Genomic DNA, 18,375 nt, shown 5'->3' with positions numbered 1-18,375 from the left:
ATATACATAGCAAAATTCAGACAAATTCCGTGGCTTTGTTTTCGATTTGCGTAATTTAGTAGTCGCGTAAGTAAGGTCATGCCCTGATGCCCTCTTCTTTCCTTTCAGGGTGTCCACCGTCGATCGCAGATGACATCTGAGACTGTCGAGGGTGCGGAGACGGCGCCGCGCTCGCATCTAGCTCGATAAATCTAAAAACCGAGAGCGTTCTAACCTCAAAAGTCCACTAAAGAAGTGTTAATGGTTTTACGCGACAAGCACCGCGCGGCGGAGCCCCAGTGTACCGCCATGGCTTCGGACCAACCGGTAAAGAAGAAACAAAGGATAGACGCTCCTGATTTAACGGAAAATGAGGAAAATTATGAAATTTTCTCAAACAGTTTGGAAGGAATCACGGAATCCATCGATGCGAACGCGGGGTCGCCCGACAGCGGAGCGCCCAGTGAGGATGCGGTGGATTGCGTTCCCAATTCTCTCTCCGGTTCCGTCCAACGTCCACAGCGCTTCCTCATTTCGCAACCATCCACGTCTGTCGTGCACAACGGTATTCACAACCCACACTATCCTTTCACCGTTCAAAGTTTGAGTCCGTTTCAAGAGTACAATTCGTTTCCATCCAACTCTAGACTGCTCGCAAAAGACAATAGTGCCGGGGTGGAGCCCGAGAGTGTACTTTTAGAGGGATTCACATCATTTCAAGAACATTTAGTGCAACAGTGCCTGTGTCAGTTGAGCCGTAAATCTCTGCCACTGCCTTTCAGTCGTAGGATAGACATAGCGGAATGGCCGCCCGACAAGATACTCATCTTCCTATCCAACATGCAGCTCCTGTTCGATGTATATCTCAAGCAAAATCACAAAGGCACCATTTGCTCTCGACTCATGGACGTGTGCGACGCCCTGGTCAGAAACGAATTCGACTGGCTGGGAGAAGTGATAGATCTAGCCGACCATCGCAGTCAGTTTGTCAATTTCATGGCCGGCCGGGTTGTGTCAAGCTTTCTCATAGTCGCCAAAGATAACGTCGACTTAGGCTGGCTCGAAAAGTTGATAGAGAATTTTGTTTTCGATAAGAACACCATGAACTTGATCACCGTGCGCAAAATTAATTTTTCTCTGGACGTCATCAAGCGCATTGTGGAGTGGAAAGATATAGATCAACATCCATTGGAAGACAGCGCATACATCAATACGGCGAATCCGGTCCCCGCCGCATCAGAGTCTGGCTCCTCTGCGGCCGATGACACATTCGCTGGTCATTCCAATGAGACTAATCTGCAGAGCGCCTTCTCAAACCTTCACACGACCAATAATACCTCTCCAGCGCTTGACACACCCTCTGCATCTGCCCCTTGCGGTTCTTCTGTCAGTAGAATTGATACTTTTAAATTACATGAACCTGTATTAAAATTTCCTGTCAATCAACAGATACACAGCTTAGAATACTCCCACAACCCTTCAACTCATATGGCGACGTTGCCTGACCAAATTGATGATGATGAATCTGAAATTTCAATAGTCGACGACGACTCCAGAGTGTCAGAGGCGGATCGAGCACAGGAAGGCCGAGGCGGGTCTGGATCGTGCATGACTATCACTCTTACCGATTCCGAATCGTTCGACACATCGCCCATCAAATGCCTCGTCATCAGGTGTTTGGAAGGGCACTGGCCTACGCTAGTGAGCAATGTGAAACAGTTGTTAACTCGGTTCTTAAACATCCCAGGTTCAGAAAACTGCATACTCAGCTGTCTGTCGTTGTGGGAAAACATCATCAGTGTCAAAGCCAATTTATCCGTCGTTGATACGAAGCCTTTCTACATGGATTTGCAAAGTTTTGTTGAATTACTTCGGTGTACGACTCTCCCGTCACTCATATACACACAATTATTGAGCCTGTTTAATGAAGTTCTTTGCTACGGTTCCACTTTGGCATTGCAGGATTCTTTACCTGATGAAACTTGCAGCCTCGCTCACAGTATTGTGAGATTCGTTAAAGATTTTCTACTTTTAAATAACATCAGATTGAGGCACAGCCGGACAGGTTTCGGGTTTATCGGCCTCGAAAGCCCTCTAATAACGACATATAGTTTTGCAGATTATCAATCGAGACAGATCAGCAGTTCAGATTCTGTCAGAAATGTAGCTGATTTCGATAGTACTACAATACGAAATTACAGAATGGGATCCACCTTTGGCAGCGAAACAGATAAGACCATGCTCCAAAAAATGGTTCTGTTAGTTTTGAAATCAGTAGCAGTCACCGTGAAAGAGATGAGATGCGACTCGTCAGACAGTTCCATCGATGATTATAATGCCATTCAAGAAATGCAAATGGTTGAGAGATCCATATGGGACGTTTTAAAGAAGCTCGATGTGTTTTTAAAGAATGCTTTAGATTTCTTGCCTGACAGTCCTTTTACAAAGATATTAATACATTTGTTCAGCGAACAGGATGATTATTTGATCGAATCTATGGTCTGCACTTTGGATATTATCGTAGGAATCGTCTATGGAAATTCGGTCTTCCCCGATTTAATACCCATGCTCAATCCCATTCTTACTTTTATAGAATTCTTGAAAGTGGTTTCACACGACTCCAACGTGTTATTGGACTATTTGGTGAGCAATGAAACGTGTTTTCTATTATATCTTCTGAGATTTTTGAAATACGTTAGAAGAAATTGGTCAAAGTTTGTCGCTTGCCATCAGGAATTGGGTTCCGGGTCGAGTGACTTGGAACGCACTATGACAGTTTTAACACGGTTAAGATTACAAATTAGCAAGCTGGTCGCCAGGAATCTCTTCCCTTATAATATCAGCCCTGTTCTTAGGCTTTTGGAAAATTGTGAAAGCTTGTACGAAGGCAATGAACTCAGTTGAAAACTATATATTTCAAATTTTGACTTGGTAGATTGTCACACCTTTGATTTACTCACCTATGAAAAGATAACTTATATGAGGAGAAAAATGATGTTTCTCATCTTTCAGTGAATTAAGTACATTATCATTTCCAATGGCATCTTAAATGCTTACAATGAATGATTTCAGTCTAACACTATTTACTTAAGGCTATACTTCAGCGAGGCATGGTCTAAAAAGATCGTGACTACGCGATGCGCAGATTGTGCAAACGACGCATGACGACCAAAATATAATTTGTCATAAAAATTCAAATTGTTGAAAATTATTTGCCGTTTCACTGAAGTATGCTCTTAATAATTGTAATATCACGGAATATATTATTTAATACCATCATAATATTATGAGCTTAGCAATGTAGAACTTAGAAATGATTTTTACATTCATAAATCAGATTCCATGCTATGAAAGTAATTCATTTTAAAGTGAATATGAATTTGTTTTCCGATCATTGCCTGTGGACATTACAGCTAAAATACTATGTAATGCTATATTATTCGATCACTTACCCAATTCGACATACTTAATTTTTAGGCTATATAAAATTGAAAGGGGTGTTTTTCATTCATTGTTTTTTATCCTTTTTATTATATTTCACACCTGAGAAGAGGAAAATTGTGAAACAGTTTTTTTTCTATTTATACTGTTCATGTAATGTATTCATCAATAATAACCTAAAATATACCTTTACCTTGTACTTAGTTTTGAATATTGTTAATGGTTAAAGTTATGAATAAAAAAAAAAGAAGGAATGGGCATATGTACAAATCACAGCAATCAAAAAGGCCGGCAAATATGGCCAACATTGCGTGATACACAACATAAAATACACAAAATTACAAATACATACGAAGTTTATACGAACACGTACAGACCACGTGATATATTTGTTTACCCAAAATCATCGCTTTCCAAGATTGCGAATTTGGTTGCCCGTTTTTATACTGCAGTGAATCAGTATGTTCCCTCCTTTCTTTTTTTATTCGTTGGGTTAAAGAGATGGTTTTAGATTATCGTTATCAAAATAATATTATTTATGGATGAATTGGGTTGTCCTGTGACATAAAACATAATAGGCATATTTATTAATTTATGAGACATCAAATAATAAATAATTCTGTCCAAGGCTTATATCTAAATTAAAATTTCAACTATTAATTGTATAACAATACATGGGTATTATAGATAGGCTTCACAGGATGTGGTAAATGCTATCGCGTATTACAAAATTCTTATTATGTAACAAAAATTATTACGCTACCAACAATACTGAGGTGATTCTATTTACTGATTACTGAATGGGATATCGGTAATTAAATGCGGTTTGTAAATTAGTTATATTTTTCTCGTAAACTTTGTGTAAAATAATCCTGACCTAAATTGTTCTACACTATGCATTTATGAATCAAGCAATCCTTATATCATTGAACAATAAACCCGTTCCGTTCTTATGTTGAGTCGGACTTAATATTGATTTTATTCCCACAGAAGTTGGGTGACACCTGAAAACTCATGAAATTTCGCTTGATCAGTTGATTTATAATACCATTCAAGTTTGGAATAATAATTATATTACGCAAAAATAAATGAATTCTTTCGTCAATACTTCAATAATCTTAGCAACATTCTTTATAATATCATACAAGTTGTGCAATATTGTTAGTATTTTTCTTTAACTTCCACGCCTTTAAAATTAGATTCATTATATTTTTTGTACGAAGCCACTTTATACCGGTGATTAACTCCCTGCAGAATGCATTTCATTAAAGCAATTTGTACCTGCGGCTTATTTTATTGTATTTTCCCATTTTTATCATTGGGCGGGCAGGCTAATTATCTGTTTCATAAGAATTCATAAAATAATACTCAAAAAAACCTTGTGAAACTGACTATCCACGGTCACAGTCATAACATTAGTTCAGTATTATATTTATACCAAGTTAATATGTACGAATAAGATACAGAAACATTCTATATAATAATATGTAATAATTGAGATGTTATATTATATTACTATTTGTGTACAAATTTTTATCTTAATTTGAACTGCACACATTGCTTTAGCGTGAATCGTAAATCATAGACAATTAGAAATATATAAATTAACTATAAAAACAAATAATAAACCGAAGAATGTACTTACGTTCTTCGTAATAATATATAAGTAGGTACCTAACATAAGTTTAGAGTCTTTGCAATTTATTTAAGACGACAGGTGCATTATAGGTTAACCTAATTTAGTATTTTTGTTGTATGTAATATAATATACTTACGCTGTATATTTTTTATGTTATGCCAATTAAATCTGACGGACTGATGATAAATAAAAATAGTTATTAATATAGATGAATCCTTATCAAATGCTATACTTGCCAAGTACTGACAGTCATTTTGTATTGTATAAATTATTACATACATTGTAATTTACATCTAATTCTTTTAAATATTATACATACCGACTAATATAATTTTTATAAGATTATAATTGAAATATTGTCTATGTTCCGTATTCTGACTTGCTATTATAACATATTCCGATTAAGTCGTTACTGTTAAATCTTGTAATGTACCATTTTGGTGATATAAAAATGTATTATGAATTATTTCTGTATGTTTATTAATAAAGCACAACACTACAAAATTTATTAAGTTTTTAGAAACAAAGAAATGTGTTATTAGTTATGTTTTCCTTGCAGAAAACAATATAATCTATGGAAATTCTATATTACTTCATGTCTTTCAATGTAAAATAACCTGTTTTTTTTCTCATGAAGAAAACATTACTAATCTACCTTTTCTTTTAACGTTCGAAACAATGAGATATGACGTGTTATGCTCTAAAATGGCAATGTCTGAAAAATTTGTTTCAAGGTAAATGAATATTATAACTCCACTCATATGACCATTAAGCCGATGATCTTAGTATAATATGTAGTAGGTTTATAAATATTTCGCAATCTCCACTAATTTTGTCAATGTATTTATATGGACTATGGGTACTGTTAAAGAGCTACGAGGATTATTTATGGTATTTGCAGATCCAATTCATTTTTATTAGTGGGGGTAAAATTGTAACACCAAAAAATGTATTGAATAATTTAGTACTGATGATAGTAGTCATTGTATGAAATAATAGTTTTTTTTTAAATTAAAAAGTAAATATGTGACATCTTCAAGTGCAATTTGTATCTGAGTATGAAACCACCATGACTTATGTAGGTATATTAAAAATAATCTATTTAAATTTTGACTGATTCACAATTTCAATCAATGGCATGAATCTGACGGAAACTTAGGGATACGCATAATCTGTTAATGATGAATTCAAATTAGTAATATTAATTATTTACCTGCACACAGTATTCTTTTCCTATAATAATAGTATGGAAAAGTTGTTACTCGGTTCAATTGTTGTGAATAAGAATGAAATAAGCCATTCGTTTATAATATTTAACTCAGATTATATTACCATAGAACAATGTAATTGATTTACTGCATTACATATTCACATTTAGACGAAACACAGGTGTAACCATTTGCAACAACAGGTACGCTCACTTGCCAATACTTATGTTTGCGTTAGGACTTCTAGCTATGGCATCATTAAAACTTTACTTCTATGGAGTGTTGTCTCACTATATTATTATCATTATGAAATTGTTAGTTACAGCACAATACGTCGTTTTGGTTCCTTAAAGTTAAATAATAGTAGTGAAGAAACTGATGCACTGTGCACCAGCTATTTTTTGTCATGTTTATTAAAAAATATAGAACAAAAAAACTCGGATTGCCCTGTTGATTTCATAACAATTATAAAGTGTGATATAATTCTTCTGAAGAGATTTATTAACACCATGGCGCTACTAAAGGTCCTCTTACGCTACATATGCACTAATGCAACCACAACCGGCGTCGTTGCGGCACGATTATTAATTATAGTCATTGGTGGCCGCATTAATGCATGCTTAGCATCAGCACTATTTTTTTGAGAAAACGCTTTTAGTAATGGCTCTCTTTGTGTAATTATGGCAGATTCGCGTGTAAATTAATTATATTATCATTCCACTTGTATCTTAGATTTTCTATATCAAAATTTTACACTAATGAATTTTTTACTCTGTGAATAATAGTTTAACAATAAATAGCAAAATAAAATAAATTATTGTTTAAATAGTTGTCAATGTTAGTTTTTTACGAATCTCTTTGTTTTAAGAATATTATAGATTTTAATTCCGTCACTGCGTTGACAATTGCCATTTCTGTTTATATTACGTTGCGTACATTATATTGATATGTATAATTTTGAATAAGCAATACTTAATCATTTGTAAGTTATTTAAATTAAATTATAAACTAATTTCTATATAATGTGATATTTATTATTTCATCCCTTTTTTTATCCGGTTATTATGAATGGTCCAAGGAATATATCTTACATGGGCAAATTGTGAGCTTCGTATTTTTCCACTAGGTGCCTCTGGTAGGCAAGTATTCACCTTGGTATAAGATTTAATCTATAAATGAATAAAAATAATCGTAAATTTATTGGGTTATACTTATTACCTCCATCGCTCGCCCGAGCGGTATTGTGTTGACTTAAGTCTCAGATTCAAATCCAGGGTCTGGCATATTTTTTTCAATGTGTGTTTGGACTAATAGGTTGACCAAGTGACTAACATCCATTTCTCGTAAAATCAAATATTTGTTAATACACCATTCACTCTGGAGGCCCATATGGCACCCTCGCAACTAAACCGCCACAAGTCCAAATTTACGTGTTTTGAGTTAATTACTACGTATCATTGTCTATCGTTCATAGTATATGTACCGAAAATTTCATATCTCTAAGTCGTCAAATTAAAGTCAAAACTTCATTCAATATCTAAACATATTTCAAAAACACAGTACAAAAATGCGAAAGGTAAAAACTTCAAAGCTGATTTTCTTTGTTTGACGTTTTTTGGATTGTGGCAGTTTAGTTGCGAGGGTGCAATATGCTCTGCTTAAGATTGAATATGATAATTTACATACTTACGTTAAATAAATTAATAAAATGTTTTCCTATTTTTCTTAATCTTCAATATTACACCTAGTAGGTTCTCAAAACTCTCATGCTACAAAAGATTCCAGACCAGCATCCCGTTTAATTATGTTATCGGAGTATTCTTCACACTGAACAGATCATTCTCATATTATTTTTGTGAATGCCTCAGTATAAAATGAGTTGACGCATATTTTTATAAATTAAAAAAGAACAACAGACATAAAGAGTAAATAAAATAACGCTGTCTCAACAGCTCGAGGAGTAAACCACTGACAGGATAGCGTCCGCATTGCGCAACTAGTGGCTCCGTCTGAACACAACCATTTGTATGTATAATATGCAATGTCCTGACACCGGTGTCTCATGAAATGGGCTCTTCCATAAGACCATCTGTATGCAAAATAAGTTAATAGTACGAGGGTGGGTCAATAATTCCTTAGAAAAAAGCATTAAAACAGTTTTTATTTTTGTATTTTTTTTTTATTTCTCAACATAATCTCCTTGGAGCTCAATACACTTGGTTAGACGTTTCTCAATTTTTTTTAAACCGTCATAAAAATAAGTTTTCGGAAGGTCCTCAAAATAAGCATTTGTCCGATCGATGACTTCTTCATTTGAAAAAAAACGTTGTCCACTTAGCCATTTTTTTAAGTTTGGGAAAAGGAAAAAGTCACTGGGGGCTAAATCTGGCGAATACGGTGGGTGGTCGACCAATTCGAACTTCAATTCTTCAATTTTAGCCATTGATCGTAAACATGTGTGAACACGGGCATTGTCCTGATGAAAGAGGATTTTTTTCCTGTTTAAATGAGGCCGTTTTTCTTCAATTTTGTTTTTTAGCTGGTCCAATAAAGATGCATAATAATCCCCTGTTATTGTTTTTCCTTTTTCCAAATAGTCAACGAAAATAATTCCACGTGCATCCCAAAATACAGTAGCCATAACCTTACCAGCTGATTTTACGGTTTTCGCCTTCTTTGGACATGGTTTGCCTTTCGCAATCCACTGCTTTGACTGTTCTTTCGTCTCGGGAGTATAGTGGTGTATCCATGTTTCATCTACAGTCACATAGCGACGAAAAAATTCATCCGGATTGCGTTGCATGAGTGACAACAGGGCTTTAGAGGCCACCACCCTATTGCGTTTATTGTCGACTGTGAGCAAACGCGGCACCCATCTTGCAGAATTTTTTTTCATGCCCAATTTGTCATGTAAAATAGAAATGACGCTACCTTTTGAGATCCCTGTAACCTCAATTATCTCACTCAACTTTAATCTTCGGTCACTTAACACCATATCGTGGATTTTATTGATCATTTCTGGTGTAGTCACCTCTACAGCACGTCCTGAGCGTGGTTCATCCTTTGTTGATGTACGACCACGTTTAAATTCATTTAACCAGTTATAAATAGTTGCAAGTGAAGGAGCAGATATGCCGTGAACTAAATCCAACTCATTTTTTATTTCCTTTGCTGTTAACCCTTTTATATTAAAATGTTTAATAACAGCTCTAAACTCAATTTTCTCCATTTTTCCATTTTCCACAAGCAAATTTTTTTTTTAAATGTACGAGAAACACAACAACCCGACCAATCTGATTGAAACTTCGCAGTATACTGAATCGGTAGTGCCGCTGCATGAAAACAAACCGCTTACAGTACTAGTCGCGCCACCTGTCGGCTTTTCTAAGGACTTATTGACCCACCCTCGTACAATACACTAACAAGGGCTGATATTATTGCATATAGCCCATTTTTTGTCAGAATCCAATCAATTCAAAAGAATATAATATATTTCAAGTGATTTATTGATTACATGTATATCAATAGATTTGATCAAAACATCAAATAGGTAAAAAATTATAATATTATGTCCATCCAGTGTGATCGTCAAGGTCACCACTGCGACTAATGAGCAATGCTAACTAATCTTCATCACAAGTGCATTGTCATTTTCTTCAATGATGCAGTATTCACATATCCTCAGTACTCCACTTGTAGCTTTCAGCATCAAGTGCTTTTCTGTTGCTTTTGGCCTGGAAGTAGTTCTTCTCGTGGCCATTGGACCTGTCGACTCCGTCCCAGCGATGGCCGGGCCTTATATCAAAACGATTTGGAGGGTAGGGACCTTTGTAAATTGGTGGAGCTGAAAGCAATTTTTCATTAGTAACAGGTAAATAATTCATAATAGGTGTGTGTATCAGCATTTCTGTGTATGGCGTGAATATGTTTTTAAGTCTAAAAACATCAATTCTCAGGACAACTATTTGTACGTTTGGTGTCTGTGGTAAATCAGGCGTTTTTAAATTTTAGTTGAGAATTTACGATCGTTTTATTAAAATTCAAAAACATAATCTGATTTACCACAGAAAGCCAAGCATACAAATAACTGCCCTGAGAATTTATGTTTTTAGACTTACATATTCATGCCATACACGGATATATTATATAATTACTTATGACATTCGACCCTCATATAAGTATATGCAGTTTTCACAAAATGTGATAGAATTAGTGACTAAGACAACCGAACAACCCGATCAAGAAATTTTATAGTCAATCAATCGGGCCAAAATCAAACCATACATAAAACATAATATATTTTTGAACTGGTGATGTGACAATAAATAAATTATAGTCAAATATTAAATGGCTCGGAGAGCGATAACATTATAATGACAACAGCGAATTATTACACACGTTCTCATTAAACAGTTTATAATTTCTGTGAATATTTGCAATCTATAGATTGTAGTTTCAAAGTCGATAACCTCCATCTTAACTGATATTTTTCTTGATTCTGATTCTGCAAGTACTTTCCATCATATTTTATGGCTAGGTAACTGTAAACATGGTTTTTTTATTAATCCTAATGACTTTAAAATAAAATATTCTATTTGCAGTCTTAATTAATGTGCTTGACAGTTTTTTGTGATTATCTCAAATTGGCCGAATATGGAGGTTACCGCCTTTGAAACTATAACAGCCACACATGCATTATTTTCAGTTTGCAATAACAATATTAAGCAAAAAAGAAATCATTTGGGACTCATCATCATCAGGATTTCTTCATGTGTACTGCCAGGCCAATCCTTTCGCGTTGTCCATATTATAATTTTGTGGTTCTGATTAATTTTTGACAAGTATACAAATAATTTTGTTGATTAAAAATACTTATCCCGATTCGCCATTCATTTATTGAAATAGCACTAATATAAAAATTTTAATGAGACCTTTGCCTGTCAGGGTAAAGGTGGTATGATTCATAAACTACATGACCTGCACGGTGTACAGTAACAATATAATATTAATCACGGTCACTACCTTTGGTGACAATTAAAAACGAAGAGTAAAATACTTTAATATCGCATTTACTTCGGGGTCTTTTTTACCCCATGCATAATGTAAAGTTTCAGATATAATTTGTGTTATGACAAATGCATCTATCTATTCACTATTATTAACTGATTCAAATCGTTAACTAACCTTCAAAACCGTCAGTTTTCATTTTCTCCTGATCTATCTTCCTCATATACTCGAGCATGGGATCTCCAGTTCTTTCCCGTCCCATCAAAGCTCTATCCAGGTCTTGGTCATCCTTAAAGCGAGCTAAAGGTTTTGACGCCTCATGAAGGTAGTCCTTTACTTTCGCTTCTTGCTCTTCGATTTGTTTCAGGCTGAAAATAATAAGATACTGAAATATGTATAGATGTGATGTTGCCAAAAGAAAAATTTCAGTCATTGTTGGTCAAATAGTATGCTTCTTTCGATCGACTATTGAAGATTAAATATTAAACTAGGTGAGACTATCGAGATAAAAGTATATTTGTTATTACCCTTTTCCCCATCGACTGTATTTACCATCGGTCACTTTTTGCTTCTCCTCTTTTTCCAGTTGCTGTCTCTTTTCTTCTTCCGTATCTCGAGGTTTACCTGAAATTATTTAAATCGGTGTAGTGGATTGTCGAATGATGTTGGCATATTAAAAAATGCCGGATATCAGTGGCGAGGGGTGGAGGTAGGCTGTTAAGATTCAACATAAATAGTACACACTAAACTTTGTCAGTCATACTTATTTGTTTTCATTGAACTACGAATACAATTTGCAGATGGCACTGGTTAGTTTTTAAATTTCAATTAAACCCTGCCTATTGACAATAACACAGTTTTGAGATAAACGTAAATAAAGATTTTGCTAGTATATTAAACAATATCTTGTAACCGGATACATGTATGACATGGAGCTTTGTGTCACCAATAAATGATTACGCATTATCAAAACCGGGGCTAACTCAAAACATTAATTTTTGTAGATCTTGTGATCCTAAAACACCGTATTAAAAGTATGTTTTGACATTTTGTGATTATTTACATATGACATACCTATGCAATTTTTTTATAATTGTTCATCTAAATATTCTAAATACTTATGGTTCAGGGTATTTGTCTGCCTATTTATGTACAATAATTTATTGACTTAGTCTGTCTTTTTAGACTTATAAAATATATAAAGTTGAACATGTGTCGTTTTCGGAATAATCCATGTTTGTAGTAATTAATAAAACTACACAATCCATTTATAATAAATTGATGTTTTAGGTTTTATCTTGGTTCAATTGCTTTGTATTAAATAATTAAATGATTGTTGATTAATTTAATAAAATGCAAAATTTTTTAGTACTTATTCCACTTTTATTATTTAATAAATCTGGACCGGTTTCGTCCGCCTCAGAGGGACATTTTCAACTCAATGTCCTTCAGAGGCAGAAACCGGTCCAGATTTATTAAGTAATAAAAGTGGAATAAGGACTAAAAAATTTTGCATTTTATTAAATTAATCAATAATACAATGCAGTTCTACCATGAATCGACAGTTGTGTCGCTAAATTTCAAAACCCGCTATAACACTTTTTCATTATTTTGAGAAAATCAATTAAATCTTTTTGAATTAAAAAGGTTTTTGAATGTTACACATAGTGTCATAGTGGGAATTGATAGACGCATTGATTTTGTTTCATAAATGACAAATCGTAGCAGGTTTTGAAAGAGGCGATAAAATTTTCGTGTAGAGATTTTAATAACGAATACATTGATACATATATCTTAATTATTTAAAAAAAAAAGTGTTATATGTAGCGGGTTTTGAAATTTAGCGACATTGTTAACCCTACACTGCATGACATTTTCTTTTTGAACGAAAAAAATATATGTGTTGTGAATTATGATAAAAACCATGGGAAAAATATTTAAAAAAATATATATTAACTTTTTGTATTTTTTTTTTCAAATAAACAATATGATGCCAAATGGCATCTGCATGCAGTAACGTGAAGTACATTTTTTTCATTTTTTAAAGATATGAAAATTTTTCAAACAGTTTTTATTTTGTCTTCTCCTTGTCATTCAATGCTCGTTTTCTAAAATTCATTACAGTAAAGAAATTAGAAATTGAGAACCAAATCATTACTGAAGTACACGCAAAAAGCAGTCCGGCAATGCATGATGATGCCAAATGGCATCACAAACATTTTTCGAATTATTTCTATATATTTGATATTCAGCATTAAAATGATAATGGAATCATAAAGTACATACCTAAATGTATCACGAAATATTTTTTTTATGATCTTGAATGGACGTTCTTTGGCTCAAAAGTATATTTGAAACAGGTGAATTTCAGGTTCAACCGCTTTCACTTCCGTCAGAGTTTATTTGAAGTTTTGCAATAATTTGGAGACATCTGCTAATTAATCCTTTCTATGCCGCAATTAGTTAATTGATAGTAATTAACATAAGAATTGGTGTAATTAGGGCGTCTTTAATTTAAATACTTAACCGGTTAACTGTACTACTAATTACTTAGTATATTTACTAATAAAACATAGTAAAACATTTCAAAAACGAATTTGTAGATGGGGTTAATAATATTTGCATTAAAATATCATGATGCCAAATGGCATCACTATGCAGTGTAGGGTTAACACAATAAAAGAAATTATTAGATAATTATTAAATCTGACCGTGTGTTGAAACACATGTGGCTTTTGACAGATGCGGATAATAACAGTGTTAAGTTTGCTACAAATGAACCTGAAATTGGAAATAACTTGCAGCTAATTTAAGCATCAGTCTAAGTAACCTTATTTTGAATTTCACATTCATATAATTAGGCTCTGTTTGTTTTCTTCTTTGGCTTATACAGAATACTTAATTCATACCTATTATGTAAATAAAAAAAATATAAATGCATAGAAGCTTACCAGTTCTCATGTCTCTTTTAATTGTCTGTGCATTTTTTCCAGTGAATTCTTCAGATAATTTTCCAAACAATTCGCTCTCCTTTCTTCTAAATTCGTCATTTTCTGTTTTCAACTGCCTGGCATCTTGCAAGCCAGCTCTTTTCCCATCCAATGTCTTGTCCATCTTCCGATTTCTGGAACCATCTTCAAGCTCTTGACTCTCATACCCTTTGGTTCTGTGATCACTGCGATGTGATCTTTCTCTGTCTGAAGTATTTCTTCTGCTATTATCATTATATTTTTTCTTATCTATCGGTGATCTATTCCTTTCATCTTTTATTCTCGATAAGTCAAAACGTTTATCACTGTTTCGTCTACGGTCACTGTGATGTGGGTCTTTGACACTATCCAAGTCCTTATTTCGTCGTTGATGAGAATCCTTACTGTCACTTTTGGTAGTTTTGTTTTTTTCAGAATCAGACAATACTATAACATCATCATTATCAGTGTCATTCCAACGACTCTTTTTCCGTCTTCCTTCTTTTTTTTTATCAAGTCTCAAATCTTCTATTTTTCTTTTATTATCGGGCGATACTCTCCCAGAAATATTCTCTTTCTTAAGAGCTGTTCTGGGCGGAGAAAGATCAGAATCAGAATTGTGATTTTTATAATGGATTTTGCTGTGATGAGAAGAATTAGATTTGTTTTTTGATGACACATTTGTGGCAGTATTTATTTTGTCCTTTTTACTCCTAGGCGGGGAAAGATCAGAGTCTGAGTTTGGTAAATACATCAGCTGAACATCTTTTTTGCTAATCTTGCTGGAAGTTTGAGACCTGTCTCCTTTTTTGCTCATATTTATTCTATCATTTCTGGCAGGAGAAAGATCAGAATCGGAATTACCTCTTCCAGTATTTTTTTTACTTTTATGCGATCTACCTTGATCATCTTTATGATTTCTAGGTGGAGAGAGATCGGAATCTGAATTTTTATTTATTATTTTATCATTTTTGTTATCGGATTTAAAAGAGTCTACCCCTTTGTTTATAATTTTTTTATTGGAATTTCTGTCGGGGCTTAGATCCGAATCACTATTTGGTGGAGAGTTATTGTCAATCATTCTGTGTGACTTTTCTCTATTGGATATTTGTTCAATGGTTATTGATGCATTGTAGCCATCATCCTGCAAATAAAAAATATATTCTTCTAAAACTCGCAAATTAAGACATGATATAGAAATATTAACAAAGTAATGTTATTTTTAATTTGGTAGCTTTAATAAAAATCAGGGGTTTAGAATCACAGGGACTTAACTACAAAAATGTGTTTTGAGATAAGCCAGTTTTTCGGTAATGCTAAAAATCATATTTATTGTTGACACAAAGCTCTAACTCCTATGTATTGTCGTTTACAAGATACGGCTGGACATATCTATAAATGAAAATATAAAGTTAGAAACACAAAGGCATATTAACTGTGTGTATTGTGATAAAATGTTTCTTTAATAATAGTAATTTAGTTTCATAGCACCAAATTCTTTACAAAGAATTACAAACCTTAAAAATGATCACACTTCAATTATTAAACAATTAGTTCAAACACTTTTTATTATTTTTCCTGGTCATAAGGAAGTTTGAGAAAAATCAAAAAATATCAATATCACAAAAAATGTAAAACTCTTCCTACCAGAAAACTTGGCAGAGATACATTTACCAAAAGGACGCAGATAAACAGGAAATTAATAATTGTCTATCAAAAAAAATAAGATACTACGCATGTGTCCATAAATAATACTTCACTAAAAAATATCAGCAATTCTGGAGTGGATGGATCATAGTAGGGGTGACACGTAGTTAGTTGTGCATTCTTACGGAAACTGATAGCTTGTTGTCCCTTGCTCACCAGTGTAATGACGCACTTTTAGTCAGACTATGTTAATTATACTAGTTATAACAATTATCAGATTTAAATGACTCACTCGATTGATAACTTTCCACTTGTCGCTGCTGAAATTTTCCAGTTTTTTTATCTCCTCTGGTCTGTCATCAATAATGCCAGCAATTTGTGGAGCATCTTCTCTGTCACCAAACAGATCCAGTTCGTGGCTCTCGAGCATTCGCATCTTCGATATGTCCATAACATCGTCTGCGTCAATAATTTTCATTCTAAAATATTTCATACACATTGAGTAATCTACAGGTAACCCCCCTTTGGTCGCGGGGGAAACGTTTCGCACACAGTCGCGAGCCGGGATAATTTCGTGGGGTAAAGGTGATTTAAAAAAAACAATTTAATCTATGAAAACACTTAATAAAAAACTGAATAACAAATTAAATATCTTAAAGTAACTTTGCAATAAATTGAAAAAATAACATTCATTTTGATCCACGTTGTAAAAACGTTGTGTTGCGATGCATCGGCAAACTTTTGTTTCACTTGTGCTAGTAAAATTATTATATGTGAGCAAGCTAGAAAGATTATACACATGTCATTCCATTCATTGTGATTATTGCAAGGCAAGTGGCAAGTGACAAATGCCAAAACCAATCACACTCGCCTGGGTCACGATGTTTGTTTTGCTGTAAGGAACAACTTACCAACGTATTATGCACGTCCACATGGACACTTGGGTTACGTATTATTTTGGATTTTTCATTATAATCGATATAGGTTACCTATAATGAATCAAATACTTATTTACACTGTTTTAGACGCATATGTGTCATTGGCAAATGATCTAATTGAAATTATTCATACAACAGCCTCAATTCTTATTAATAGCGCCTGTACATGTGCATGGATTTACTGGCACCAATAGTGTGTAAATTAAACTATTGTGATAATAACTGTTTACACGCAAAAGTTCTGACTGTCTCGCCAATCTCATTCTTCAAGCGTAATCAAGAAGCGTTGCTGTGAGTATATGGTGCCATTTGATATGTTGTGAAAATTGGTAAATGTCAAAATGCTCTGAGCAGTGTAGTTCGTATTTTTCCCAGCAGGTTCGCCACTATCATTCTACAGACATGGAAATGGTAGGGTATGGAGGTCTAGAAGCACTTGACTTTGGGGTATCTGACTGAGTCAGAGATATCAGTAGCAATCCGTGGCCCATTTTTGTTATATCGTTTGTGTGCCCCATAGAAATCTCACAAATCCAATGACCCGATCGTTTAGAACGAATCGCCTAATGTAATAGGACTCGGAAGTGTTTCCTATTCACGCTTTAGTACCACACCTCTCATGGCTACACGGTTTGTCTTTCAGTTTGTTCATAAAACGAGAAATAGACGATAACCTAACTTTAGTATCTGCTACCTAACTATTTCCTTAATACATTTAATAATGGTTAATTTCATCTTACCCTACTCCAGTTACTTTGGTGCGTTTTTTCTTTTTCTTCTTTTCATCTTTCTTTCCACCGCTTAAATATTTTTTCAAATATTCTTTCTGATCTACTTTGGCTGACATTTCGTGAAACGACCAACGACGCGATTATTATTCAAGTTTGACAGTTCATATTCCTTGTGCACTTGACCAGTGCTGCCAGAATGCAAAATAAATTCATTTTCTAGTAAACCGAGGTGAGTTTGAGCAATACCAATCAAGGCGGTTTTTGGTCCCTCACATCTTAGGCCGGGAATATACGGGCAACTTCGTGTTGTTGCTGCTGGCAGTAAACAAGCTGCCGACAAGGCAACTAATGTTGCTGTGCTTGGCAGCAAATGTGTCAGCGGGAGCTGAAGTTTACGAACGAATATCGACTCATATCCAAAATGAATGTTGAAGGAGAAGCAGTGTTGTTTATGAAAGTGTTGTTCCTTGTGCTTTTAGTACGTAAAAGAAGACGTAGAAAAACTCGCAGATTTTGGACACATCCTATCATGTCTCAAAGGGCTGGACAAGGTGAATTTCATACTCTATTTATGCAACTACGGCACATTTTACAAATAAATCACATTTTAGATTCCAAATGCACTCATAGTTTTTTATGTCACTTATAAAAGTGACCGTGTCAAAATTATTGTCGTCCATATTTGGCAAAAACTCGGACTGGAATGACGGTGCGCATAACTACGCGACAGGCGGTGAGAGAGGTGGGAAGGGCTGAATTGGTATACCGGGCAGCTAAAGCTGCCGAGTGTATTTTTGACGCGGCGACAAATTAACT

General features: G+C 34.3%; 2 protein-coding genes across 2 annotated transcripts in view; one reads left to right on the top strand and one right to left on the bottom strand.

The window, feature by feature from the left end:
- lin (protein lines homolog) overlaps nucleotides 1-3,654 on the top strand; it is a 4,610-nt gene extending 956 nt beyond the window's left edge. The window contains exon 2 of the mRNA XM_085954466.1: nucleotides 109-3,654. Coding sequence (XP_085810592.1) covers nucleotides 241-2,883 — 2,643 coding nt within the window. The 5' untranslated portion in view covers nucleotides 109-240 and the 3' untranslated portion in view covers nucleotides 2,884-3,654. The remainder of the gene's footprint in view (nucleotides 1-108) is intronic.
- Nucleotides 3,655-9,490: 5,836 nt separating this feature from the next.
- LOC147067054 (uncharacterized) lies at nucleotides 9,491-17,701 on the bottom strand. Its single transcript, XM_085954347.1, has 6 exons — nucleotides 17,569-17,701; nucleotides 16,183-16,369; nucleotides 14,226-15,387; nucleotides 11,802-11,898; nucleotides 11,452-11,642; nucleotides 9,491-10,111 (listed from the first exon to the last, which is right to left on the bottom strand). Exons 1-6 carry the CDS (start codon nucleotides 17,673-17,675, stop codon nucleotides 9,939-9,941), a joined length of 1,917 nt encoding a protein of 638 aa, XP_085810473.1. The 5' UTR covers nucleotides 17,676-17,701; the 3' UTR covers nucleotides 9,491-9,938.
- Between the last annotated feature and the right edge of the window lie 674 nt (nucleotides 17,702-18,375).

The sequence above is a fragment of the Rhyacophila brunnea genome, unplaced genomic scaffold, assembly GCF_057557595.1.
Source record: "Rhyacophila brunnea isolate RB1 unplaced genomic scaffold, BYU_Rbru_1.0 scaffold_4, whole genome shotgun sequence".
NCBI lineage: Eukaryota > Metazoa > Arthropoda > Insecta > Trichoptera > Rhyacophilidae > Rhyacophila > Rhyacophila brunnea.
Note: the sequence above shows the minus strand (reverse complement) of the source record. Positions and strands in the feature narration are given on the sequence as shown.